Below are 27,435 nucleotides of genomic sequence, written 5' to 3' on the forward strand. Positions count from 1 at the left end.
TGAGGAAGGGCTGCTACTAGCATCTAGTAGAGGACAGGGATGCTGAAAAATTCCTACAACAGAAAAGACAGAGTTATGGTCACATAACAAAAATACTAAAGGAATATAATTTTTAAAACTCATAATTTATGTTGAAACAGTCTTCTATGTCAAAGTTATTACTGAATATTTTAAAACTGTTTACATTCAGAGTTTGCTCCCTGCAACCAAAAATCATTTGATTTAAAATCTCAGTAGGGGGACGCTTGGGTGGCTCAGTGGTTGAACGTCTGCTTTTGGCTCAGGGCATGATCCCAGGGTCCTGGGATCGAGTCCCACATCGGGCTCCCCACATGGAGCCTGCTTCTCCCTCTGCCTGTGTCTCTGCCTCTCTCTCTGTGTCTCTCATGAATAAATAAATCAAATCTTTAATAAAATAAAATAAAATAAAAAGTAGTGTCAAGGATGACAAACTTTGAAATAAAACCATATGACACATTTTTAAAAATTACTGTTGAGATTAAGTTGAAAACATTTTTGCCACTATAGTATTTGCCAAATCGTTTTACACTTAGGTTATGAAAAAAGAGAAATAATGAAGGTTTGCTAATTGCTTCTAGATATATTCTCTTTCAATTAATTAAGAAAAGGGAAATTTCTTGTGACCATAGTTCTAAGAATATTTCATACCCTTCCTGACCAGTAGAGGGTACTGTGAAATTAATAAGCATGATTTAATTGGAAAAGCAGATGCTTTAAACAGAAATTAGTAATTGTGATTAATACTTTCTGAAGGTCTTCGCTTCCTCTCTTCCTCTTTTACCTTCTTTGTATTTATACTAGTGATCCTCATTGCTAGATTCACAAATCACCTGGGAATCTTGTGAAAAAAATTTGGTATTGGATCTGAATCTCAGAAATTCCAAAAGGACTGGTGTGGGGTGGATCCCAGGAAGTGTACTTTTGAAAAGCACTCCATCCTTGAGAACCTTTGTTTTGTCTTTGCTTGCTTTTGCCCCAGTATTAGCAACAGTCATTAGCATCACTCAGTTCTTCTGGCCTGTATCTGTGCTGCATAGTTTGCTGTTTCTTAATCTCTGCAGTCTTTAGTGTGTGCTTGAAGTTGGCATTATTTGGATTTCTTCATAAGACTCGGTTGCAGATATGTCTGAGTTGCTTGCCTAGGTGTCAAACTAGGCATTTTTCCTTCAGATGCTGTGGCCTTATTGAAGAATTAGTTTAGTATTTTCCTTGTTTCTGTTTGCTTTTGAAAATAGCTTTGGGTTCAAGAGGAACTTTGTAGGTTGGTGGCTGATTAAAATATATTTTATTAAATTTAAAATGATAAAATTCACAATAAAGGATAGAAACATCCTTAGGTAGAAACATACCAAATGAGGGTGCAATCTAATTCTATATTAAACCTTTTGGTAGGTATGAGAATAAAGGAATTTGTGGATTTTATTGTCTGGAAGTGCTGAGGGATTGGCAAAAAAGTAAGCACATATTTGACACACACACACCATGGGATGGCTTTTGCTATAAACAACACCGTTTCACTCTTACCCTCAATACAAAATATAACTGAAAGGCTTACCATTTTTTATAATTTTGTCCTTTGCGATGAGTGTTATCCCTCTTTCAGAAGTACATATGAATATAACCCAGAGCTCCTCTGTAGTTTGTTATTCTTTTGAGTGTCGACATTCAAGAATATAAAAGATGATCTGAACAAGTAGATTATTTTTGAAAAACAGACAGTTGTGTATGATCTTCCACTAAAATTTATAATTGGTTTAATTTTTTTTTTATCAAATACATAGAATCTAAGTATATATTAACTAAGTTTTGACTTGCTTTTCAGTAAAGCAAAACCAAAAGTGATGTGACACTTAATGGGATTTCTTATTTAGCTCATGATTTCAGAACAGATTTAGATTACTTCATGTACAATAAATGCTTACATAAGAACTTATACTTTTAGTTTGTTATATTGTAGACCCTTAAGTCATATTGAAGAATAAGAAATAAGCATTCATTGGTTTTTAAATCAAATTTCATCAGGGATTGTTTAATTTCCTGATTGAAAAAGTAAAGGAATTTTTAGCATGTTTTTTCTTTTAAAAATAAATCAAGTCTTGAAAATTTAGTTTGCTTCCAGATCTCAGATTTATTTCTGGAGTCAGTAGACGTGCCTTGTCAGTTGTACTTTGTCTTTTTGCTTCTCTTCAGTGTCTTGACCTAGTGGAGACAGGAAGAAGCTATATTGTTCATCTCTGTGACCAAATAGAGGTCACAGAGGATATGGCTTTGGTTCAGTAAAAGACCAGGCTGAATGCTGCTGCAGTTTTGCCTGGGCTTTTTTACTTTTGGAGAGGTGGATTGATTTTAACCCATGACTTAAACCACCATTTTTATTTGTTTTCTGTGTTATATAGAAATCATACAAAAAGTAAGTTATGTTTTCACCAACTTTTTATTTTGAAAACGTTCAAACATAGAGAAAAACTGGACAAACAATATAGAAACACCCAACATAACATAACTTTCAGGTAAATTCACCAATTATCAGATTGCTTCATTTTCTCCTGGGTAGATTCAGGACGAATTTTGGCAAGAAGTCTACAAATATAGTGATATGCACTTAACTGCATCACATCAGGAGCCGTAAAATATTAGGTTGTCTCATTTATTGGTGTTGCTAAGTGTGATCGCTTGGTTAACAGGTGGCAGCTGCCAGAATTCTCCATTGTAAGAGTACAGCTTTCCTTTTGTAATTAATCTGTGAAGTAGTAATTTGAGACCTCATGTATGTCTTGTTCCCCAAGAACCTTTCATCCAGGGATTTTTTTTTAATGTATTTATTCATGAGAGACCCAGAGAGAGAGAGAGAGAGAGAGAGAGGCAGAGACACAGGCAGAGGGAGAAGCAGGCTCCACGCAGGGAGCCTGATGTGGGGACTCCATCCCGGGTCTCCAGGATCAGGCCCTGGACTGAAGGTGGCGCTAAACTGCTGAGCCACTTGGGCTGCCCTGCCTAATCATTTTGTTTTGTTTTTTAAAGATTCTATCTATTTATTTTAGAGAGAGAGGGTTAAAAAAAACTTTAGCAGACTCCATGCTCAGCACGGGCCCCATGACGGCTCGATCTGAGGATCCCAAGATCATGACCTGAGCTGAAACCAAGTTGGACACTTACCCAACTATGCCACCCAGGTGCCCCTAAACCTAACCATTTTAGTGAATAGGTAGACCTTTAATTTGAAAAGAGAATTACATGGGGGTTAAAGTACTAGATTTAACTTTTAGCATTCCTAATGTTATTTCACAGAGTATTGAATATACTTACAGTACTTTAGTTGTCATAGTCACCATAAACATAGTTATCAAAGAAGTTATGACCAAAGAAATATGTAAGTCATAGGCTGAACGCTGCTGAACTTAATACTACTGATGTCTTGCCTGATCATGTGAGAAAGTCACAAGATCCAGAAAGGCTAGGGCGGCCATGGCCTTGCTCTGTTATGTGCCATGGCTTCCAAGTAGGCAGTATATTAGAGAAATTGAGAAGACAAAAGGACCTGGTAAAGCACAAGAAATGGTGTATTCTTCTTTTTAAACTGTTTATTATGGAAATTTTCAAATATCCAAAGGTAGGTAGAAAAATACAGTATAATCTCATAGTCCTGTCGTCTAGCTTCCATAATATACTTATGCCCAGTCTAATTTCTTCTAAGTTTTTCATTAATTTTCCCCCTCAATATTATCTTGAAAAACTTAAGACATCATTTCTGTGCTGAAATATTTCAGTTTATAAAGCTGACCATAACCACAATATTACTATATCTAAGTGAATGATAATTCCTTGTAATTGAATGTCCAGTCAGTATTCAAATTCCTGATGGTTCAATGAATGTAAGAATTTTTTTTTTTTGCAGCTGTTTTGTTTGAATCAGGATCCAAGTAACTCACATTATGGTTTTTATTGGTTTTATTGGTTTTTGTGCCATTTGTCTTTTTTTTTTTTTTAAGATTTTATTTATTTATTAGAGAGTGCACACAAGTGTAGGGTAGTGGGAGAAGGAGAAGCAGGCTCCTCGCTGAGCAGGGATTCCCATGCGGGACTTGATCCTAGGATCCTAAGATCATGACTTGAGCCAAAGACATTTAACCGACTGAGTTGCCCAGGTACCTGTGCCATTTGTCTCCATTTATGGGTTATATTTCCATCTCTTGTTTTTTTCTTGCTGTTTGTTAAAGAAACAAAGTTCTGTAGAATTTCTCACAGATTAGATTTTGCTGTTTGCATCTTTGTAATGTAGTTTCACATGTTCTCACCTACATTTTCTATAAATTGCTAGTTGAATCTACAAATTTGATCATGTTTAGGTTTATTATTTTTGAAAAGATCACTTCATAGCTGGTGTGTTGTCTCATAAAAAAAGATACCTAATGCTTAATGGGCTCTCATTTTCTTTTCTTTCTTTCTTTTTTTTAAAAAAAAGATTTATTTATTTATGATAGACATAGAGAGGCAGAGACACAGGAGGAGGGGAGAAGCAGGTTCCATGCTGGGAGCCTGACGTGGGACTCAATCCCGGGACTCCAGGATCACGCCCTGGGCCAAAGGCAGGCACTAAACCGCTGAGCCACCCAGGGATCCCTGATGGGCTCTCATTTTCTATTATAGGTGGCCACTGATGCATTCATACATATCTTTATTAGGGGTTGCAAGATGGCAATTCTAAATCTGTCATTCCCTCTTCACTTTTTTAGCTAAAATATTTCCTTAGAAGGATGCTAGAGGTCCTTAGTATTGTGTAAAGCCGTGATTCTCGGGGATCCCTGGGTGGCTCAACGGTTTAGCGCCTGCCTTTGACCCAGGGTGTGATCCTGGAGTCTCGGGATCGAGTCCCGCGTCAGGCTCCCTGCATGGAGCCTGCTTCTCCCTCTGCCTGTGTCTCTCCCTCTCTCTATGTATATCATGAATAAATAAAAAAACAAAAAAGGCTGTGATTCTCAAACTTTTTCTGTGCATCAGGATCATGAGAGGGCTTTTAAAAACACAGACTGCAGAGCTTCACCCCTAGAACTTGTGATTCAGGAGGTTGGAGTTTAAGTCTGAGAATTTGCATTTCTATTAAGTTCTTAGGTGATGGTGATGCTACTAATCTAGGGACCACACTGAGAACAGCTGGTATAAAAGGAGGAAGTCATACTATGAGAGACAGGAATTTTGGATTTTTTGGTTTCCTTATGTAAATCACCGGCCACCTAATTGGCCTTACCTACCTCGATAGGTTAGGTAATGATACTTTTACCAAGGGCCTCAAACATATATTAGTGCTGGCTTTAGAGCATCAGTTTAGGCTTTTTATTTAAGGTTATCGAGATCTAATTTACATAAAATGATGGATACCCTTGACTTATTCCCAATCTTACAGGCAAAGTGTCTAGTCTTTTCTACTGTTAATGCCTTTTATCAGCTTGATCCTAGTTTCTTGGGAATTTTTTTTTTAAGATTTTATTTATTTATTCATGAGAGACACACAGAGAGAGGCAGAGACATAGGCAGAGGGAGAAGCAGGCTCCATGCAGGGAGCCCAGCATGGTACTCGACCCCAGGACCCTGGGATCACACCCTGGACCGAAGGAGGTGCTAAACTGCTGAGCCACCCGGGCTGTCCCGAGAATTTTTATCATGGATGGGATTTTGAATTTTGTTAAATTTTTCTTTTGCGTCTATTGATATAGTCATGTGTTTAAGATTTTTTTTTTTAATTTCCTTTAGTCTGTTAGTATGGTGCATTAAGTGATTTTCAAATGTTGAGCCAGCCTTGAATTCTCTGAATAAATTCCACTTGGACAGATGTGTTATCTTTTTCATATGTTGCTTGATCTGTTAACATTTTGTTGTGAATTTTTTGTTTATGTTCATGAGAGATGTTAGTCTGTAGTGTTGAAATGTACCTCTGTAAATGCTCCACTTATCCAGAAACTCAGTATACCCAAGCAGCCAATCTCTGAGCCAACCCTGGGCTCTTTATTTACTTCCTTCTTTCCTACTCTTTTTTCTATAGAAGCTTTCTGCCTTCCACCTCATTTTGCCACTCTCCAGATATAGACCCATCTTCATGAGGTGTTAAGGGTGTGTCACCTAACTTTACCTCTTTATTTATTTTATTTTAAATTTTTTTTTATTTTTTTTTTATTTTATTTTATTTTATTTTATTTTTTTTTATTTTATTATATTTTTTTAAAATTTCATTTATTATTATGAGGACCAAAAGAGAGAGGCAGAGACCCAGGCAGAGGGGGGGAAGCCGGCTCCCTGCAGGGAGTCCAATTTGGGGCTAAAACCCCGGCTCCCGAAACCCCCTGGGCCAAAAAGGCCCGGGGACCCATGCCCCGGGGGGATTTTTTTTAATAGTTTTCAAAAAATTTTAAACAGGCCCCCACTTTAAAAGAAAACTTCGGGCCCTTTTTGTGTAAATGATTTTACGGGGACCCTGGGGGGCTTCCGGTTTGGTTTTTTTTACCCCCGGGGGTAAAAATGGATCTGGGATGGGGCCCGCGCAGGCCTCCCTTGGAAAAAAACCGCCCTCCCCTTCCCGTGTTTCTTTTTTTTTGGATTTCCGTCCACAAGGCCCTTTTACCTTTTAAAAAATTTTTCCCTTTGGAAAAAAAAAGGAAGGAAAAAAGGGTCCAGGCAATTCTTTAAATTTCCTTTCCAACTTCTTTAAAAACCCCCTTTGTTAAAAAAAAAATTTTTTTTTCCATTGTCCAATCTTCGTAACACCATTTGTTGAAGCAACTGTCTTTTTTCCATTGGGTAGTCTTTCCTACCTTGTCGAAGATTAGTTGACCATAGAGTCAAGGGTCCATTTCTGGGTTCTCTATTCTGTTCCATTGATCTATGTCTGTTTTTGTGCCAGTACCATACTGTATTGATGATCACAGCTTTGTAATACAGCTTGAAGTCAGGCATTATAATGCCACCTGCTTTGGTTTTCTTTTTCAACATTCCTCTGTCTCCTTGGGGTCTTTTGTGGTTCCATACAAATTTTAGGATTATTTGTTCCAGCTCTGTGAAAAATGTCGATGGTATTTTGATAGGGATTGCATTGAATGTGTACATTACTCTGGGTAGCACAGACATTTTCACAATATTTGTTCTTCCAATCCATGAGCATGGAATACTTTTTCATCTCTTTGTGTCTTCCTCAGTTTCTTTCACAAGTGTTCTGTAGTTTTTGGAGTACAGATCCTTTACGTCTTTGGTTGGGTTAATTACTAGGTATCTTACAGTTTTTGGTACAATTGTAAATGAGATCGACTCCTAAAGAGAAAGGGAATTTCTTGAGGCTGTGCAATGCAGGCTATAAATGATCCTATTGAATAGTCCAGCTTCATAGAAATATCCCCTCTGTAGTGATAAGAGTATTCATTACTATTCGATATGGTTATGTGTAACCCTTCTTGTACAGTGCTAGATAAAAAGGAATATGACTTTCCTCTTTGTTCTCTTTATACGGACTCCACAGAGACATCATTTCTTTAATTCTTCCTTCAGATAATCAGATAATTAGGTCACATTATGGGAAATTAGGTGGCAGCGTTTCTTTCTTTTTCATTTCTGTAGACTATACCCCCATTGGCTTTGTTTCTTTAGTCTCTTCGTTACTTTTACTAATCATATCTTAGGCTAGGTACTTTGGAGATGGCTAAACTATTTCATGCTCTATTTTTACCCTGGACAATCTCAATCCAGAGCCCTGATATACTGCATCTCAAATAGTTCTTCCTCAAATATGAAACCATCTATTTAGCTCTTAGCTGTATGAAACAATACCATCTGTGCTATCTTCAGTTTAGATGAATAGTGTAAAATCATGGAAGGTGGAGGTGAAAGGTACTTTAGACCATCATATCTAACCTTAAAAAAGGCAATATTTTAGGCAGTCTGGTTGGGTACGGTAGTTCTAATGTATACAAAACACACTAATGTGTTTTGCTGAGCAGGTTGCTTCATACTCTTACCTTATACAATTATTATTATCAGATTTATAATCTGTAATGTGTATACCTTAGCTATGAAGAATCTCAGCAGTGCAAAGACCATCTCTGTGTGATGCTACTGCTTAGTGGTAATTGAATAACCATGGTGAGGTCTCTCTGATACTTGTCTGTAAAATGAAGAAAATAAATATCCACTTTGCCAGGATTATTAAGAGAGTATATGATAAATTGATATAGAGGAACACTTTGTAAACCATAAGGTACTTTTTTTGGTGGAAAGAGCATTGAATAGGAAGAAAAATAAATATAGAAATCACTCAGTTCTTAAACAAGCTTCCAGCCTAGAAGACATTAGGTAGACTTAAAAGTAGTAGTCTTGGAAATAAAAATTTATAGTATTTTACATTGAGTTTTCTTGGCTAGTCCAGCGATCATTGATTACCCTACAGGAAAAAGTTGTAAGCAGTGCTGTCAAATGGAAAACTCTGCGTTTAAGAGATTACAAAGAATCATCTAGTTGTACTTAAAGACATTTGCATTATTACATATGGTAACTTAGAAAATCGAAGATATTCAAAGACCGGTAAAAATACCATGAACCAATTTAAAAAGTGTATGGGCTAGCATATCTTTTAAAGCTGGCTGTGGCATGCTATCAGTGGTTACATTCATGACGCATGAAATATGTAGCTTTAAATTATTTTCACAAGTAAAAACAAATTTATATATTCAGTTCAACAAACATTTATTGAGGATAAAATGAATCAAAGACTGTCCCGTCCTCATTGTCAGGTAATATTAATAAAATAAATATTATGAGACAATGGAATCTGCTTGGATGGAAGTATACACAAAGTGCTGTGGGTGCCCTGCAGAAGTTGGGGGATTACAAGAGTAGGCAAGAAATGTCAAGAAGGCTATTCAGAGAAAGCAGTGTTTTGGCTGAGATTCTAAAGTTTCATGGTCTGAAGGGAGGAAGGGGAAATGGGACAATGCATAGAAAGATAGGAGGCATGAGAGAATGTGTTTTCAGGGACCAGGGTGGGTTTCAAGATAAGTTTAAGGCTGTAAGAAGTGGCTATCCCTTGATAAAAATAATGAATGAATATTGTACTGTCACTTTCTGACTGGCTGCTTACTCCGTTTTTGCATTGCTTTGTAAACAATTTTTTAATGATATTTTTTTCCAATCACTCCTGTGTTACCTATATAAATATCATGCTTATCACTGATGAAACATGTTAGAAATAGTGAAAATATGCATCCTTTAAAGTGATTCCATTTCAAAGTTTTTGCATCTATTAAAAGCTTTCCCTGTCAATACCACCTTGATGGGATCTCTAAAACAAACCATTTTCTAAGCAGAGGTACAACTGCACTATAAATATTTGAAAGTTTTATCATTGTTTTCCTATCAGTGAATAATTCATCATAATTTTGAATAGTTATGCCTTCAAAATCTTCCAGAGGTCAGAAACCCATTTGCAGATGAAGAAACTGAGGTATAGTGTTCTCCTTGGTCCCAATAGGAGACTGAGTATGTCAGGGAGATTATTGCTTTTGATTGTGTCAGGTTTCTTAATCTCTTTATACTGTGAAGTTTCAGTTTCATTCCTAAATCCCAAGGTGAGAAGTGTTTTGAGATTTGTTTTTCTATCTATGGAAATCTATCACATGATGTTCATAAAGTGCTCAAAGTGCAAAATACTTTAAGAAGCTAGAACCAGGAGCTAGTTCTCTCCTGTTCAGTTTAGAAGAAAGAAACTATAACAATGATTATTGATGAAATATTGATTATGGAACTCATTTACAGTCCTCAGAAGTCAAAGCATAGGATACATGTGTTCAGCTGTTTGTTGTTTTTTTTTTTTAAATCACAATTAATCATCTATCTGAAGTGTCTTCACTGGATTCCTCTTGTGTAAGAAGTACATAGCTGCCTTCATTCCAGCTGGTGCACTTGACCACACTGCAAAAGCAAACAAGACATTTTAAAATTGCAAATAAGGCAACCCATAAATAAATAACCTGTCTTTCCCCTGGTACATGGCTTCTGATAAATTATGCAAATTATACATAGAAGGAACATAATAGTATTTTGAGTCCAACTGACTCATTCTGAAAATAATAAATCTACAGTTTTTTCCCTCTTCCAAATACCTAAAATGCCCATCCATCCTACTGTTTATTCTGTAGTCCACAAAAAGTAGTATGACTGTGGATATGGCTGAAGTTCATGTTCAATATCTGTAACTGAAACTGGGACAAGAAGATATCTGGAATTAAAAAAGCATGTAATGGGAGGCACTTGGGGGGCTCAGTTGGTTAAGCAACCAACTCATCTCAGGGGTGTGAGATGGAGCCCCACACCTGGGGCTCAGAGCGGAGTCTGTTTAGGACTCTCTCTTCCTGTTCTGCCCCTCATCCCCCCCCCCCAGTAAATAAATAATCTTGGGGAGAAAAGCATATAATTTTATTTTAAAGATTTTATTTTTTCCAAACACCCCAGTGTTACTTATATAAATATTATCATGCCTGTCACTGATGAAACGTGTTAGGAAAAGTTAAAATATACATCCTTTAAAGTGATTCCATTTTAAGGTTTCGCATCTATTAAAAGCTTTTCCTGTCAATGTGACCTTGATGGGCTCTATGAAACAAAGCATTATCCAAGCAGAGGAACAATTTTATTTATTTGACAGAGAGAGAGCATGAGCAGGGGGTGAGAAGGGTAAAAGGACAAGAAGACTTCCCACTGAGCAGGGGGCATGAGATGGGGCTTGATGCGGCACCTTGGGACCTGGAGATCATGGCCCAAGCTAAAGTCAGACACTCAATGGGCTGAGCCATCCACATACCCTGCGTATAATTTTATTTTTTAAAAATATTGAATGGGGGCACCTGGGTGGCTCAGTCATTGAGCATTTGCCTTAAGCTAAGGTCATGATCCCAGGGTCCCGGGATTGAGTCCCGCATCAGGCTCCCTGCAGAGAGCCTGCTTCTCCCTCTGCCTGTGTCTCTGCCTCTCTGTGCTGCTCATGAATAAATAAATAAAATCTCAAAAAAAATTGAATATAGGGTTAAAAATGTCTTAGAAGACCATCTACATTACATTAGCAGCATTTCCTTTAAAGATTTTATTTATTCATAAGAGACACACAGAGAGAGAGAGAGAGAGAGAGAGAGAAGCAGAGACACAGGCAGAGGGAGAAGCAGGCTCCACGCAAGGAGTCCGATGCGGAACTCGATCCCAGGACTCCAGGATTGTGCCCTGGGCCAAAGGCAGGCGCTAAATCACCACCCAGGGATCCCACATTAGCAGCATGTTTAAAAGGATAATTGTCCTAGCTAGCTGCATGTGTGTTCATAACAGGTATGTATAAATATATGAAGAATAAAATTAAAATTGCCCATTATCCTACTTCCCAATTCTAATTAATGTTATTTTTCATGATATGGATGCACCATCACTTATTTAGCCATTCTTCTAGTGACCATTTGGTCATTTAAAGATTTTTTTTGTCTTTATGAATTGCTTTCCAAAAATGATAGTGCCAAATAATACTATCAGCAATGTAAAAGACTGTCTCATCATGTACCCATTAGCGCAGCATGTATTTTTAATTTTGCCAGTTCAATAGTCTTTTTAAAAAAGATATCTAGTACAAATAACTTTTCATCAAAATTATAGAGGAACTGTCAATACTTGCATAGATCTAGGTATCAAAATTCCAAATTCCTCTTAGGAATTATCAATAGATGTTTTCATGTCTAAAAGTTATTGAGAAAAGTACATTCTGAGGCAAAACTTTGTTAACACAGAACCATAGACCCAAAATGGCGTCAGGTAGGCCAAGTTGTCAAACCTGGACTGATGTAAGTTAACTGCAGTTCCAGCCTCCCTCAGAGACAGTCTTCACCAATCAGGCAGGCGTTTTCTGATCAGCACCAGTGAGCCTACCAAATGGGTCCTCTCCATCCCCCAAAGGAAGATGGGGTCATCTACCTGATAAGACTCCCTGCCCTTCCCCTTAGGGGAAGGTGACTCTGCCTGAAATAATTATTTCTTCTCTTTTGCTAATAACTTCTTGGCCCCACCCTCCATTCTGTGAAAACCTTTCACTCAGCACAGCTCCTCAGAGTTCCCCTCTACTTGTTAGATGGGATGCTGCCTGATTCATGAATCAATTAGTAGAGCCAATTAGATCTTTAAAAGTTACTCAGTTAAGGGGGGGCCTGGGTGGTTCAGTCGGTTAAGCATCCAATTCTTGATTCCAGCTCAGGTCATGATCTCACAGTTATGAGATCAAGCCCCACATGGGGCTCCTCGCTGAGCTCAGCATGGAGCCTACTTGAGATTCTCTTTCTCTTTGCCTCTCCCTCTGCCCTTCCCCACCATTCACTCGCTCTCTAGAAAAAATTAATTAATTAAAAAAATTACTCAGTTGAATTTTGGTTTTTAACTACTTTAACAGTCTATGTAATTTTACTGGTAAGATTAGGGAATTCATTTAATCCCGTTATCCTTTGATAAAATGCTTAAAAATAATGACATACCATAGACTGACGGCTGGAATTAGTAATAGAACAGCAGACAGCAGAAAGGTGAAGCCTGGGTACCAAGCAACGGTGGCTGAATAAATTCCATTAAAAGTAGAAACTGCAATGACTCCACCAAGTGTTTCCAAGAAAGCAATGCAAGCAAATAGGGTGCCTGTTTGGGGTCAGGGTATGGAGAGAGAAAATGAAATGGCTGTATAACAAAACAAAGGGAGAAAATCGTTCCTTATTATTAAAAGCAAACATAGGGCACTGCTTGGTGAATGAAAGCTATTCCCTCTAAATCCCTGAGAAGCCAGTAACCGATTTTGTAGGTGAAGAAACTCGGCCATCAATTCTTGACCTGATGTGAGGGAAGTTGAAAACACAATACTTTGTATGTCAGTAGGGCAAATGTAAGAGGCAACAGCAGCTGACACATTTGAAATCCAGTCTTCTCTCCTGCACAGACACACACATAGCCACAATTACTATTGTCCTTCAAGATTAAGAAGGAAAAGGCAAGCTTGAGGGTCACCTTTCATAGCTGGATTACGGTTTATGCGTCTACGTTCTAATTTTCCCCATGGTTTTGGTCTAGTAGACAGTGTTACGTGTTCATTTTTATCTCTTTAAGCTTTTTACCCTAGTATACATACTCTCATATGTTGCTTCTAAGTCTTCACTGAATGACAGGTCACATGTTCATAAAACATAAACATATCTCTGAAGAATATTGTATTTTCACATATGTGTCTTCTTTTAACTAAAATGAAAGCTCTGTTCATGCCAGGTGTACATCTACTTTGTTTACTGCTGTGTTCCAGAGCCTAGCTGCCCTGGCACATGGTAGATATGTTTAATCTATACTTGTCAAACGAATAATTCAAGAGCCTAGTTATCAATCAGCAAGTAGCATAAAGACCTACTGCCTCCATGTTTTATGATAATTCTTGAAGTCAGTTTAATTGGGAAGTAGTACTCCTCCCTCCCTCCCTAAGCTACTATCTTCTTTTACTTCTGATCTCTCGCTACAGCTAGGCACAGTGCCATGGAAGATAGACTGGATTGTTCTAGTTCTATTATGCAATGGCTTAAATCCATTCTTGATGGAAAGTTGGTCAGGCAGTATGTCTGTCTGGCATAAACAACCATACTGCTACAAAATAGGGTTCTCCTGTTGTTTAACTTCCCCTAGCAGTTCAACTTGTTTAATAGTTACCAGAGAAAACTGGACTAAATAATAAGTACAGTTTAGTTTCTTTTCTATACCTTTTTTCAATTCAATAGACCTCAAAAGTCAAGTCTGTCCTTATGATGTTCCAATTTGTAATCATAAGGAGTGTGCAGGTAGTGACAAGGTAAGAGGCAGTCCAGGGTGGCTTTAGCTGTGAGTTTCACAGCTGTACAAAGCACAGAAATTCCAAAATAATTACCCGAATTTATTTTCTCTCCTTTCTTATTCAAGATAATAGGGATACTGAGAGTCTAGTGGAAACCAATGCAGTATTTCCCCTTCTCTCATTACTTTAAAGTGCGTAACATTTTCATAAAAAGATTCCATTTTTAAAAAGTAATGAAGGATGAGAATATATTCAGTATGGAAATTCTGTCATCACCAAAAGGATTCCGTAGTTTGCAGTTAAAAACAAAGTAATTATACTATCCTAGAACAATAGAAAAACAATTCACGACGTTACAATTCAGAATACGAAATGCCAAAAGGTAAACAAAACATTTTGAAATGTCACTATATCTAACGGTATGAAATGACTTTAAAAAAGCCTTTATAAATAAACTAAACCAAATATAAACAGAAGCAAATTATATACTCTGAGAAGTCTATATTAGTTCCAAGTTAAAGCAGGTAGATTTTTTTTTTCTGAACAGCTTTATTGAGATAAAATTTGTAGACCTTAAAACCCACCTCCTTTAAATTGCACAGTTCACAGAGCTGTACAGTCATCACCTCAGAACTGTACCCATTCCCAGTCACCCACTACCTCCCCAGCCCTGGACAGTGCTTCTTTGATTTCTGTCTCTATGGGTTTGCCTTTTCTGAACATTTCTTCTAGATGGAACCATATTCATATATAGCCTTTTGTGTCTGGCTTTTTTTCATTTAGCATTATGTTTTTAAGGATCCCCCTCTGTGTAGCAGGTACCATCAGGACTTTATTTTTATTGCCAAATAACATTCCATTGGGCAGATACACCAAATGTGTCTATCCGTTCATTAGTTCATGGGCATTTCCATTTGTTTATACTTTTTTACTATTATAAATAACACTGCTGTGAACATTTGTGTATGAGATCTTTGTGTGGGCATATGTTTTCATTTCTATTTTAATTTCAATTCCATTCTATTGCTACAAATGGAATTGCTGAGTCATAAGATAACTCTATTTAACTTTCTGAGGAGCTACCAAACTGATTTTGCAAAATAGGTAGATCATTTTATGTTCTCACTAGCAGTGTAGGGGGGTTCCAGTTTCTCCACATCTTTTTCATTTTAGCCATCCTTAGTGGGTCCCATTATGGTTTTGATTCGTATTTTCCTGATGGCTAATGACATTGAACATTTCTTCATGTGCTTATTATTGGCCATCCATATACCTTTTTGGAGAGATGTCTCTTCACATCCTTGGGTTGTCCTTTTGTTGTTGAGTTGTTTTTTTTTTTAAATTCCAGTGCAGTTAACATACATATATTAGTTTCAGGTGTACACTATAGTAATTCAACACTTCCATATATTACTCAGTGCTCATCATGGTAAGTGTATTCTTGATGCCCTTCGCTTACTTCATCCATCTCCCTGCTCACCTCCCAAGTTCCTTATTAAGCATATTATTAACAAATATATTCTGATATTCTTTTGGTTGTCTTTTCACTCTCTTGATGGTGTTCTTTGAAGCACAGAAGTTTTTAATTTGCATAAGATCTAATTTATCTATTTCTTCTTTTATGTTGTGCCTTTGGTGCCATATCTAAAAACCATTGCATAACCCAAGGAAGCAGGTAGGTTTTTACATACTATAGTTATACATTTTTATATTCCTAAGTCATTTTCCAGTTAATCATCATTTCATAATCTATAAACAGCTGTGTGAATATATAACTGCATCTAACGAGTGGAAGAGAACCAAGAAATATGTTTTTAAATGTATTGATTTATGCAGTCTTCCCCAATGTTAACTAAGCTGCCATAAATAAAATAGCATAATTATGAATGATCCATCAACATATGAATATGTTAATATGAATATTGAATTAATATGAATGTTGGCACTGGGCTAAGACATGAAACAAAAGAAAGCTCCAAAGTCTAAGAATATTTATATGATACAGAGGGGAAGGAGGACAATCCCATATGCCTGATATCTAACTGGTAACTAGTTCTAACCAGAAGTTTAATTGTTTTGTCCTTCTGTATTGCTCATTCTTTGCCTTCCCCTTCACTGTTTAATCTCCTCTGTTTGGCTCTGTGCTTGGGAGGCTGACCCTTCAGATCATATGACTTGGATTTCCTTGCTAACCTGACTTTCTATTGTGCTTGGTCAATGGGATGAAGGTGGAAAGAAAGGTTGTGGTGTTTCATCTCTGCTCCCTCCGTATTTGGGTCATCTTCTCTGGGTGCCTTTGCCACTGTCCACTCTGCCACATTGCTGCCCTTCATTAAAGTCTCTATTGAGCCAGCTGAGTGGGATCCTGTTTTTCCTAGGACTCTAATTTAGGCCCAGCTCTAACATTTGTGGGGTCCAGTGTAAGAATACAATTAAAGGCCTATATATTATATTGTAAGTATTTAAACGTTACAGTTCTATGAACAAACTGTTCATAAAGATATGTTCTCTCTCCCTGCTCTGAAAAAATATACCTTATATATCTTCATGATGTTTGGAAGGTCAGACAGAAACTTAGAATTTTCAGACTTTTTGGAGTTCTATGTAGGCACATGACAGCACTGGCAGAGCTAACTAGCTCTTGGCCCTCAGTTCCCATATGCAGGACATAGCCCACGCATGTTCTGTTCTACCTCTTCCTCCATCCTGTTCAGAAAGAATCATTTACACATGGCTGTAGACACCCCACTCTGCAATGCCAAGGTTGGGCCACGTCTCCCATAAAGAGTCATGGCTTGGCTACTCCTTTGGTCTAGAGGGGAGCACACTTGGGTCACAGTACACCCTCAGGCCAAAGGGTCTAAGGAACAGGACCAACCAGGCGCTCATGGACATGAACCCAGGGCTGTTTGGCTAGGAATTATGGGGATCCAGGTACCCAGAGTATAGTCTAGAAGGGGCAGGTGTGGTGGGCTCCCAGTGGGCATCTGCCTAACTCTGAGCATTCCTCTCCTCTTGGGGCTGGCACTGGCTAGAGCAAGCCTTTGAAAGCAAGAGACCATGGGCAGGGGCACCTCTGTCTGAAGTAGGTCTCTTTCTAACACAGAACTTACCAATTAAATCAAAAGGAGTTAGCAGAAAAAAGTTTGTAGAATATTCTGAAGAATGAAACATTGGTCATACATAGATTTGAGTTGGTATAGATTGTAGATTCGTTATTTTCCTTAAGCAAATGAAACTCACCTTGTTCAGTGGAACGAACCGCTTTTGATATCATGGAGCGTAGAACAGAGAGTGGCACAATAGTGAAAAGGAAAGGCAGCCTGACTGTAAGAGAAATGGTGAGAAATCAGAAAACCAGTGGTCAATTTTAGATGTGAAATACATTCTCTCTAAATATATTCATTTTCTATAAGTGCCCTAACTCATTGCATCAAAGGACTGAATTAATTGTAGACTTCTGTTTAAGGAATGAAGATGCACTGCAGACAGTTCAGTTCTAGGTTTGCTTACTCTTGAATTGCAGTGCTAAGAACAAGAGTTCAGGGAGGTGTTAGGGTCAGATCTGTATAATCTGCCAATTGGGACTCATCTGCTTTTTCCCAGATTATTATAGTAACCTCTCATTTAGCAAGGTTGGGACTTAGTTTTTTCATTTGTTTTTTGTGTTTACTTTTTTAGACTTGGCATTTTAGTGTCAGCATTCTTTTATTATACTGATACACTTACTGATAAATTGGTTCTTTATCTTTCTGCTTGTCCATCTTTGGAATAATTTCATGAACACCGATTGCCTCTCCTCTTAAATTATGACCCCTAATAGGCACTAGCATTTCCAATTATATGATAAAATAATAATATATTAATTTTGCAGAGGACTTTAAAGTTTTCAAGGTGCTTTCACGTATATCAACTTACTTGGCCCTGGCAACTCTAGGGGAAACTAACATTAACCCAGCAGGAGGCATTGTGCTAAGTGCTTTAGAGTGATCATTATAACCTGGTGAATTAGGTGCTACTGTGCCCATTTTACAGATGAGTAAATGAGGACCCAGAGTAGTTAAGTAACTTTCCCAAGATCATCTGGCACTATAGATGGACATTAAGCCCAATTCTCTTTGGTCACCCTACTTCCCTGCAAGGTAGCAACAGGCTGACAGTACCTTAAAAAAATGAAATTGGACCTTTCTCAAGGTCCCACTTTACAGATCCCTTAGCTTTTTCAAATGCAGCATCTCACTCAAGCCCTACAGAAACTACTTATGGGGTAGGTAGTTAAGGAAGCAGTCTGGTTAGGCAAAAATTGATTTATCAAAAACCAGTTCGTGAAGTGACCAATTTGCAAAATCTTGTCTTAAAGAATTTTTTTCTTGAATATATTCAATAAATATGAATTTTATAAATCTTTTGAGTCTACTTTATATAATGCTGTTTAAAATGTTTATGCAAAGTAGTCTTCTTAGCAGCATTTTTTAGGGGGGCAGAGGGAGAAGAGGACACAGGCTCCATTTCACAACCCTGAGATCATGACCTGAGCCAAAATAAAGAGTTGGACACTCATTTGACTGAGCCACCCAAGCGCTCCAACCTTCTTAGCATTTTACGAAATATTCAAGTTGGTGAAAGCTCTACTGAAGAACTGACTCACAAGAAGAATGTTCCTGAAATCAAATCTTTTGGCAAGTATGCAAATTTGGAAACTGTGATTATTCTGTGAATTACTGTTTTAAAGCAACTTGGCTTTCAGTTTCTGGCAAACTAGCTTTTAACAAAGTGCCTTAATTGAACTTGAATGCATTAAATAGAGAATATTATATTAAAAGTTTCTCACCCAACAGACTAAATTCATTTGCTTATAAACATCAAATACATGGTTAGTTCTAAGGCTACATTTGTAATTTACCTAAAAACATCATCGGTGTTGTTCTGGCAAAAGCAGTCATAACCATCCCTGCCATGGTGGTAACGATTCCAATGAAGGCCATGTGAATGTCTTCCATACAGTAAGAAAAAAGCCATATTCCTAGGAAACTACTAAAAAAAGTGACGCTACCCAGAGCTGATCCATAACCTATAAAAACTTCATTCCAGCAGAGTGGTGAATCCAATTCATAAAGGATAAAAATGGGGGAGACACCAATTATTACAAAAAAGTAAGCGATCATTGTAAAAAGTAACAAACAGAGAAAATACCATTGCCTACCAGAAGCATTTTTAAAAAGCATGTAAGTTCGGTAAAATAGATTTTTAAAGCCTTCACTGCAGGATATGGAAACATTCTGAGATGAAGTTTCTTTCAATGAATCGCCAAGAAAAAATGAAATATAAATCAAGTTAATAGCATGAGCCATAGCAATAATAAAAAATGACCACATGAAACCTAATCCTCTGATAAAATAGCCAGAAGACAGTCCCGTGAGTCCAGTGACAAGTCCAAGTATGAAGTCGATTATAGCTATTCGAATTGTTCTTTGTTTCTGTTCTGTACATTGATCAACTATGTAGGCAAAACAAGCTCCTAAGAAAGTGGTGGAATTGCCACAAAGTGCACCAATGAAGGTAGATGCAATCAAAAGCTGGAATGGAAAAGCAAAATAGGAAAGCAAACAGAGCCAAACACTGGTTGCAAGAGAACCAACAGAAGACAAAATCAAAGGGAATTTTCGTCCTCGATGATCACTATGAGACAGAAGTATGAAAGTAGACACTAGACCAGGAATTAAACCACTTATGTCCATCTGCAGATTGAAAAGAGATACTTTCTTCTGAACTTCCTGCAAATAAACAAAAAGAAGATAATGTGTTTACAGAGATATAGGCAACATGCACAGAAATATCACAGAGCATACTTTTCTTTACATTTCTAGTAGGTCACCAATAAGGAATCTCTGGTGCATGGATTTGATACAGCCTGAATCTTCCGCCGGTTCACAAAGCAAACATCAAGAGGCGATATAGTAATGAAAGCTCATGCATGCATGAGTATGCAAGCACTGTGGTGGGGACTTGAACAGACCACTGTGTACTGGTGTGTGTCTGTTTTATATAGAAGATCCACAGACTCCCAGATACCTGGGACTGGTCATGTAATAATTTTACTTTCTTCTCTCAACAGCTTAGCACTGAGCTCATGACCACTGTTGTAAAGCAAGAGTAATATCTTTTCCTGTGATAGATCTTTCTGTCTACTTAAAGGGGAATGAGTATCACATGTAAATGACATATTTGATAGTCCCCCAAGGATCAAAACCAGCAGGTACACACACGAACTGGAAGATGTTACAATCCTTATGCTAGCTATTTGATGGGAAGGATTTTGGGTGATTTAAAAGCATTTTCTATTTGCTACTTCTCTCTGTATTTTCCAAATTTTATATAAAGAGTGTCATTTTTATAATAAGGATTGCCAAACTAATTTTTAAAAATAGATTTATTCATGTGATATTTAGAAAGCATCCTAAAACGAGTGATGAACCACAAAAATATCAACTACTGAAATTGATGAATTTTTTAGAGTGAGCCTATGTTTATTTTTATATATTCAAATAATGCAAGCACTTTCATCAGAAAATGTTCTAGTCACTCAGACTCAAAACTCAAGCCATCTTTGTTTCTGGACTTTCCCTTCACCCATGCCCACCAACATCCAGGGCTTCTCATGTCTTTTAGCTCTTTACTGTCCCAGAGCTGCCACTGGAAGGATAAGGCTCATAGTTTTCACCTGGGCTGCCCTGGCATCTACTTAGCTCTGTCCTCAATGCCGTCTGTGATGCAGCCTCCTCGCTTTGCAGATCATAGACGCTAATGGTGGCAGTGTCTTACAAAACACACTAGTGGCATGTCTTTCACCTGCTCAGCCCATTGCCTGTTAGAGAAAGTTCACACTCCTCATCTGTTACATAAGGACACCAAGATGCGATCCAACCCCACTCTTTAGCATTACCTCAACTCACTCCCCTAATACTCTATGTTACATTCACAGCCCACAGTCAAGCCCAACTTGGATTTCCCTGAAATGCCCAAACAGATGTAATCTCTCCTTCTGCTGAACCTTCTCATATGGCAAGTATCATTCCCCAGGTGTCCTCTTTGGTATAATGATTAAGAGCTCTGGAGTCAGGTCAATCTAGATTCAGATGTAGTCAGTTCTTTACACAGCAATTAGAGTGATTTTTTAAAAAATATTTTATTTATTTGAAAGAGAGAGAGGAACACAATTGGGGGGGGCGGTTCAGAGGGAGAAGGACAAGCAGACTCCCCGCTAAGCAGGGAGCCCCATGTGGGACTCAATCCTAGGACCCTGGGATCATGACCTGAGCTGAAGGCAGACACTTAACTCACTGAGCCACACAGGCGCTCCTAGAGTGATCTTAAAAGCATTTGGCTCATGTCATGTTACCCCTCTGCTCAAAATCCCCGTGGTTTTCCTTATAGGGAAATAAATCCAAATTCCTTGCCATAGTGTGGGTGGCCAGACACCATGACTTCTCGGATTTCATCTCCACTTCCTTGTTCCCCTCAGCCGCTCGCCATTCCTCAAACACTCCATGCTCATTCGCTTTTGTATTTGCTGTTCCCTCTGCCTGACAGTCACAGAGCTCACTTCCTCAATTCAGATGTCACCTCCTCAGAAGCCTTCTGTGACTAATCACACAATCACTAATCACACAATCCAAAGCAACCCCACTAATCCTCACCCAGTGCTCTATGACTGTAGCTGAGTTTACTTTCTTTAGAGACTTGTCACTCCTCGACAGGATGAGTTACTTTAATTGAGCTGCTTATTGTGTGCCCTCTCCACTACAACCTAACCTCCAGGAGGGCTGGCACCCTGTTTTCTTCCCTACAGTGTCACCAGTTCCAACAACAGTGCTTCACAGGGCATGTCATAGATAGTGGTTACATGAATGAATAAGAAAGTAAAATAGGCCCTGTAACTGGCTAGCTGTGTGTGATCCTGACCAAATTATGTATCCCTGTGGTTTCATCTGACAGGAGGTGGGTAACAAGAGTCCCTGTCTTCCAAGCTTTTGTAAGAGTTACATTTAAAGTCCCTATGTCCATTTAAGGTATATGGCACAGATCCTATTATGTATTAGTGCTTCATCAACTTTGGCTGCTTTCATTTTTACTAGGTTAGGCTTCTTGAGCACATCTTTGTATCTCTACAGATATAAAAGCCATCAAATAAATACTTATTCAGTCTGGGATTCCTCCTCCTAATCCCTCCCTCCCCTCCACATCCTGTCTTTTATCTAGTGTCATTCCTAATTCAACCTTTTACACAGACTCCTCTCCTCATATGTAACCTATACCTTTAACTCTGGAAAATTACAATTATATATTAGATAAGGGTTGATGGGAGAAATCAGAGTAAAGCGTGTTATTTCCTACACAAGATTGACAGAATGACAGTATACTGAGACAGGAATAAATTAAGGAAAGGAATATCAATTTTTAAAAAGTCACAATTTCATAGGCTAAAATGTATAATTACAATTGGGTAGAAATAGTTCCTTATTAAAAGGTTTACAAATAAATTATTGAACAAGAACAACTTCATGATCTGGTTAATGCCAACTTGTTTCCCCAAATAGCAGTGATGTGGGAAACAAAAGCAGAAGAAAAATTATTAAATTAAAACTTATTAAATTTCCTTACTATCTACAGCCTATTGACAAGTCCTTGCAACAGGCAGAGTGACATTCCCTTAGGGACTCAGCTGCCTCGATGTTAATACTTTGCTAAGGTCAAAAAGCAATCTTAACTTAGCCCAACCCTCAGCTTTAACCTATAAAAATGCTTTGGAAATTTCTTTTATCTCTAAACCCCCAAGATACATGTTGGCAATCTTCCCCCAAACATATGGTCCACTATTACACATTTGAGGAGCCTCATGACTAAGGTTTTATTAGACGGTAATAAATGACCTTTTCCCAACAATAGCTGAAACTTTGCTTCCAAAATCCCTTAGAGACTTTCACTATCCCTAACCCCCTCCCAACTTGAAAGTATATAATGGGCCACTCCACATGACCCCAGGGAAGCTCTTCTGCCCTTGGGTCCTTGTCCTTGGTGCTTTAATAAAACCACCTTTTTGCACCAAAGACAGGTCGAGAATTCTTTCTGGGCCCTCAGCTTCAAACCCTAACATCTTTTCTTACACCAGCAAGCTCCCTATCTTGAAAGTACCTGAAGAGAACAGACCACAGTGGCCAGTGTAATACTTCAAAACAAGTGCTTTAACCTGGGAAGGGGGTTGGGGTGGGAAAGAGAGGGTGGCAAGGGGTTTAAAAAGCCCTTCCTCTGCAGAAGCCAACAGACATGCCTAGAATTCCCTACCTCTTCTCCCTCACCCAAGAATTTCCTGCCCACAGGCTTGCCATTTTGTTAAGACATCCTTTAGATTAGTCCTTTAGAGACTAATTTTGCTGGAGAGAAGTATGTAAGTATATCTTAAGAGTCACAAGACTCAGAAAACTCAAAAGGTTTGAAAATCAGGTTAGATGGATATTTATTTATAAATATGGACATATGTATTAACCCCAATGGGTTGAAAAATAAGACTTTAATTCATATAGACTTTCAAAATGTTAAGTATAAGTGAAATAGCTCAGTTAATTCTTATATCTGAACCCTGAAATTCATATTATGATCTTGCATTGCAATGCAGCTGTCCATGTATTTGTTTTATAAAAGGATAAATAATATAGTATAATAGCAAGAAGTTTAATACACTATTTTGTTATGCACTCTTATATAAATAATTGGTCTTTTGGGGGAGTGGCAAAGAAAAATCTGAACTGAAAAAAATCATTTATTTATTTTATTAGGGACTGACCCTGTGCTCTGACATTTATTTTTAGGTTTATAAAAACAGTTCTCAAACTCCTAAATTTTTAGTGAGCAAGTAGTCAGCACCCACCAACAGCTGGGAATTGAGAAGGAAGCTCATAAAACAGGGAATATTTATTTGTCCTTGGATTGAAAGGTAAGAGAATGTTCTTTCCTTTCTCTTTCTCTTTCTCTCTCTCTCTTTCTTTTTTTTTTCTTTCTTTCTTACATTTTATTTATTTGAGAGAGTAAGAGCATGAGCACAGGTTAGGGGCAGAGGCAGAGGGAGAGGGAGAAGCAGGCTCCCCTCTGAGCATGGAGCCCAGTGTGGGGCTGGATCCCAAGACTCTGAGATCACAATGTGAGCCAAAGGCAGACACTTAAGTGACTGAGCATGGCACCCCAGGTAAGAGAGTATTTTTATACTGAGCGGGAACACTGTCCAGAAAAGCGGACAGGTGGAAGTACTGAAGGTGATGCTGGTGCCTCCAGGGAAGCAAAAGTGTTCCTCTTTCCTAAGGAGCAAAAGGTGAGTGGCCGACCTGACCTGTCCCAGTTGTGGGTGGTGACAGTGGTGCTTTCTGGCTTTCCAGTCCGAGAAAAAGCACCTGTAGCTCTAGAGCACCACCTTTAAGGGAAGGGATTGAATATTAATCTAATTAATCTTGAATATTAATCTAATAAAAAACAATTAATGAAACAACAATCAACTTAGACATTTGGCAAAAATCTTCAAAATGAGACCACTGCTCTGGGCAGTGAAGGGCTCTCAGCAACTACATAAGACCAGAGGGGGCCAATACTCATCACCTGTACAGTCACAGAGGCTACCACAGTGACTGAACCCCAGCCTGTCTCCTCTCAGGGAGGTCAAGGGCAGCCAACTTTTCCAGACATTCCATTGTCTCCCCCTCTGTCCCTCCCATTGCTCCCAGGTGTCTGGTGAGGGAAAGCAGAGAATCCAATATAGAAACTAATGAGCCTATTGAACCTTGTCACTCACTGGGAATGACATTATATATCATAGGAAACATTCTTGAAGTCAGGAGACACAACCACGAGGTGAATCCCTTGGCCCTTCTCTTTTTATGACCTCACCTTAGGCCAGAACCTGGATGCCTGCATAGCTTGCCAGTAATTATGAGTTCCAAGGAAATTTCTCCCATGGAAATGAGGAACAGCAGAAACTGTGCCAAACAGCCAGGCCTCAGCCCAGCAAGGTTATACCTGACACCTCAGGAAACACCTCTGGAAATGCTAGAGCTTTCCTTCTGGGCCCTTTGCTATTTCTTCCAGGCCTCAGACTCATCTCCCCAGTGATGCCTGAATTCTCTTCCACTGAGGAAAAAATTTTAGAACCAGCTGGCAGGTGATTCGAATTCCCTTAAACTCTTCTTGTCCTTTGGCTATGGTGGCAGTGCCACTCTTTTGCCATCACTAAATATCCTCTAGGGGAATAGTTCAAAGTTTATAAGTGTGGTCTGTTTTTAAGGCTTTTTTTTTGGGGGGGGGATTGCAAATCTGAATGCATCTCCTTTGCATCTGGACATTGGCAGATTTTGATACAAACTGAGGGAGCAGGGGAATGGCGATGTATCACCAGTTTTAAACAAAAAATTGGGGGAGGAGGCCGGAGAGGCAGAAGGAAAGGTCCTGTAATATCTGGCTAAACATTCTCAGTGTCCTCAGCGCCAAAATAGATCTCCTCCTCAGATAATCTCACATAGCTCCTCAACATTTGGGAGTCAAAGCTGACCTGATAACAGCAAATGAGGAACGCCAAATGCTGCCCCCTAGCAGCCCATGATGGACACTGGCCCCAGGGCCCATAGTGTTCAGTAATGGGCTCCTTTGGGGAGAGGGGTGTGTCCATGAAAACTGGGTCATGTATGTGAAGCAGAAGGGGGGTTGGGAGGAAGCAAGCAAGGGAAGGGCAGAAACACCCTGTTTCACCCCCATTGAGGCCATCCAGTACTCATTCCAGCTAGCCTTGGTCCAACCTTCAGGTTTTGGGGGGCAAGCAGGAAGGGGACAGCCACTGGGGAGATGAGACTAGCCTGAAACTTTCTGAGAAAAGAGAACAGCCAGTGTCACAGAAAAAGAAGGGGGTTTTACTTAGAAGAAGCAGATTAAAGGTGTCAGGAAACTTCAAACAAGAGAACTGAATAAAGGCTCTTGTTTTGGGATTTAAGAGTTTTAAGGTGACCCTTGAGAGATCAAAGTCCGATGAGTGCAATGCCCTGTTTCATTGAAAACCTCATGACACATTATCCTTCTATTACCTTTTAGGGATATGTTAATTTCTTACCTCCTGGAATGCAAAAATCGGACTGCTTTTGTTTTTTCCACACTCTGAAATATTGCTATCAGATACAAAACTGTAGTTGCTGGTTTCTTCCCATATTCTCCTGTACACATACTGTGTGGTCAGTGGAGAAGTCAAAGTCATAGCAAATGCACTAAGGCAAATGGCAGGTTCTACGAAGAAGATCTTCATACTGCCTGGGTAGGTAGCTGACTTCTATTAAAAAGAACGAGGCGGGAATCCCTGGGGGGCTCGGCGGTTTAGCGCCGCCTTCGGCCCAGGGCGCAATCCTGGAGTCCCGGGATCGAGTCCCGCGTCGGGCTCCCGGCGTGGAGCCTGCCCCTCCTTCTGCCTGTGTCTATCATGAATAAATAAATAAGATTAAAAAAAAAAAAAAGAACGAGGAAGTTAGAGGGCTTCGGTGGAGAAAACAGGCAAACTGGGGAAGAGAAGGCAGCAAGCACTTCCCAAGAGATTATTTTTTTACTTTGGGTTGGGGTATGCAGTAAACCGGAGACTGTCCTACTTTCTATTTTTAAGAAACAGAAAGGGCTCAAGCCGCCTTAAAATAGCTTTAATAAGTCGTCACCCATTTTCGTTGGGAATAATCGCACTGCAGTCCCCACACCGTGTGCCGCCAGCCGCTTTTCCAAAGGGAACCCGAGAGGCTCCCCCGGGAACGCGGCGGTTACGCAACTGTTTGTTATTGTCATTTTGCTGCTTGTTAACGGGACAGGAAGGAGGACTTTAAAAAGCAGCTCCCAGTCGGAGAGGGATTTGTTTCTTCTCGTTCAGACTCACCCCGCGGTCACAGTCCTCCTGCCGGGCTAGGCGCGGGGCCGAGCATTTCCGGGGCCCGGAGTCCCTGGGGTGCCTGCGCTCCCGGGCACCTGCCCGGCGAGTGCCCCGAGGCCGGGCGGCCCGCGGCGGTCGGGGCCGGGTCTGCACCGCCGCGCTGGGGCCGGGAGGGGAATTTCCGTCGAATTCGACCGCATGCACCTGTCGGGGAAACTCAGGCCCTCCTCTCACAGCAAGCCCATGAGAGCTCACTCCTGCGTCCCGAGTGACGACGGCGGCCGGCCCCGCGCAGCCCTCGCTCGGCTCCCGGTGGCCCTGCGGACGCGGCCCAGGGAGCTGCGGCGGGCCCGGCGCGGTCCGCGGTCTGTCCGCCGGGCGGGGGGCGCGTCCGTGCGTCCTCGGCACACGCGGCCCCCGCCGCCGGGGAGGCGGGGCCGCTGGGAGCGGGCGGGGCCGCCCGCGGCGCTGTCACCCGCCGGCGCGGCTCTCCTGCCATTGGGCCGCGTGGCTGGCGCCCGCGCGGGGATTGGCCCGCTCGGCGTCCCTCTCGTGAGCCCGCCCCCGGGGCCCGGGCACCCCGCGGCAACCCGGCTGCTGGCTGCTCGGCGGCTGGCTCCTG

At 39.8% G+C, this 27,435-nt stretch overlaps 1 protein-coding gene across 1 annotated transcript; it reads right to left on the bottom strand.

The window, feature by feature from the left end:
- Positions 1–8,725: 8,725 nt before the first annotated feature.
- Positions 8,726–27,220, bottom strand: SLC46A3 (solute carrier family 46 member 3). Its single transcript, XM_041767004.1, has 6 exons — positions 26,820–27,220; positions 26,022–26,376; positions 18,783–19,653; positions 17,123–17,206; positions 12,555–12,711; positions 8,726–9,966 (listed from the first exon to the last, which is right to left on the bottom strand). Exons 2-6 carry the CDS (start codon positions 26,208–26,210, stop codon positions 9,882–9,884), a joined length of 1,386 nt encoding a protein of 461 aa, XP_041622938.1. The 5' UTR covers positions 26,211–26,376; positions 26,820–27,220; the 3' UTR covers positions 8,726–9,881.
- Positions 27,221–27,435: the final 215 nt, after the last annotated feature.

The sequence above is a fragment of the Vulpes lagopus genome, chromosome 8 (genome assembly GCF_018345385.1).
Source record: "Vulpes lagopus strain Blue_001 chromosome 8, ASM1834538v1, whole genome shotgun sequence".
NCBI classification, from domain to species: Eukaryota; Metazoa; Chordata; class Mammalia; order Carnivora; family Canidae; genus Vulpes; species Vulpes lagopus.

Excerpts from the sequence above, each read along its gene's own strand:
- SLC46A3 (XM_041767004.1), bottom strand. The coding sequence starts at position 26,210 with ATGAAGATCTTCTTCGTAGAACCTGCCATTTGCCTTAGTGCATTTGCT. Across the intron at positions 17,207-18,782 it reads AACACCGATGATGTTTTTAG|TCAGGCTGCCTTTCCTTTTC; the intron begins GTAAATTACAAA and ends TTTCTCTTACAG. Across the intron at positions 12,712-17,122 it reads GGTTCGTTCCACTGAACAAG|GCACCCTATTTGCTTGCATT; the intron begins GTGAGTTTCATT and ends GACCCCAAACAG.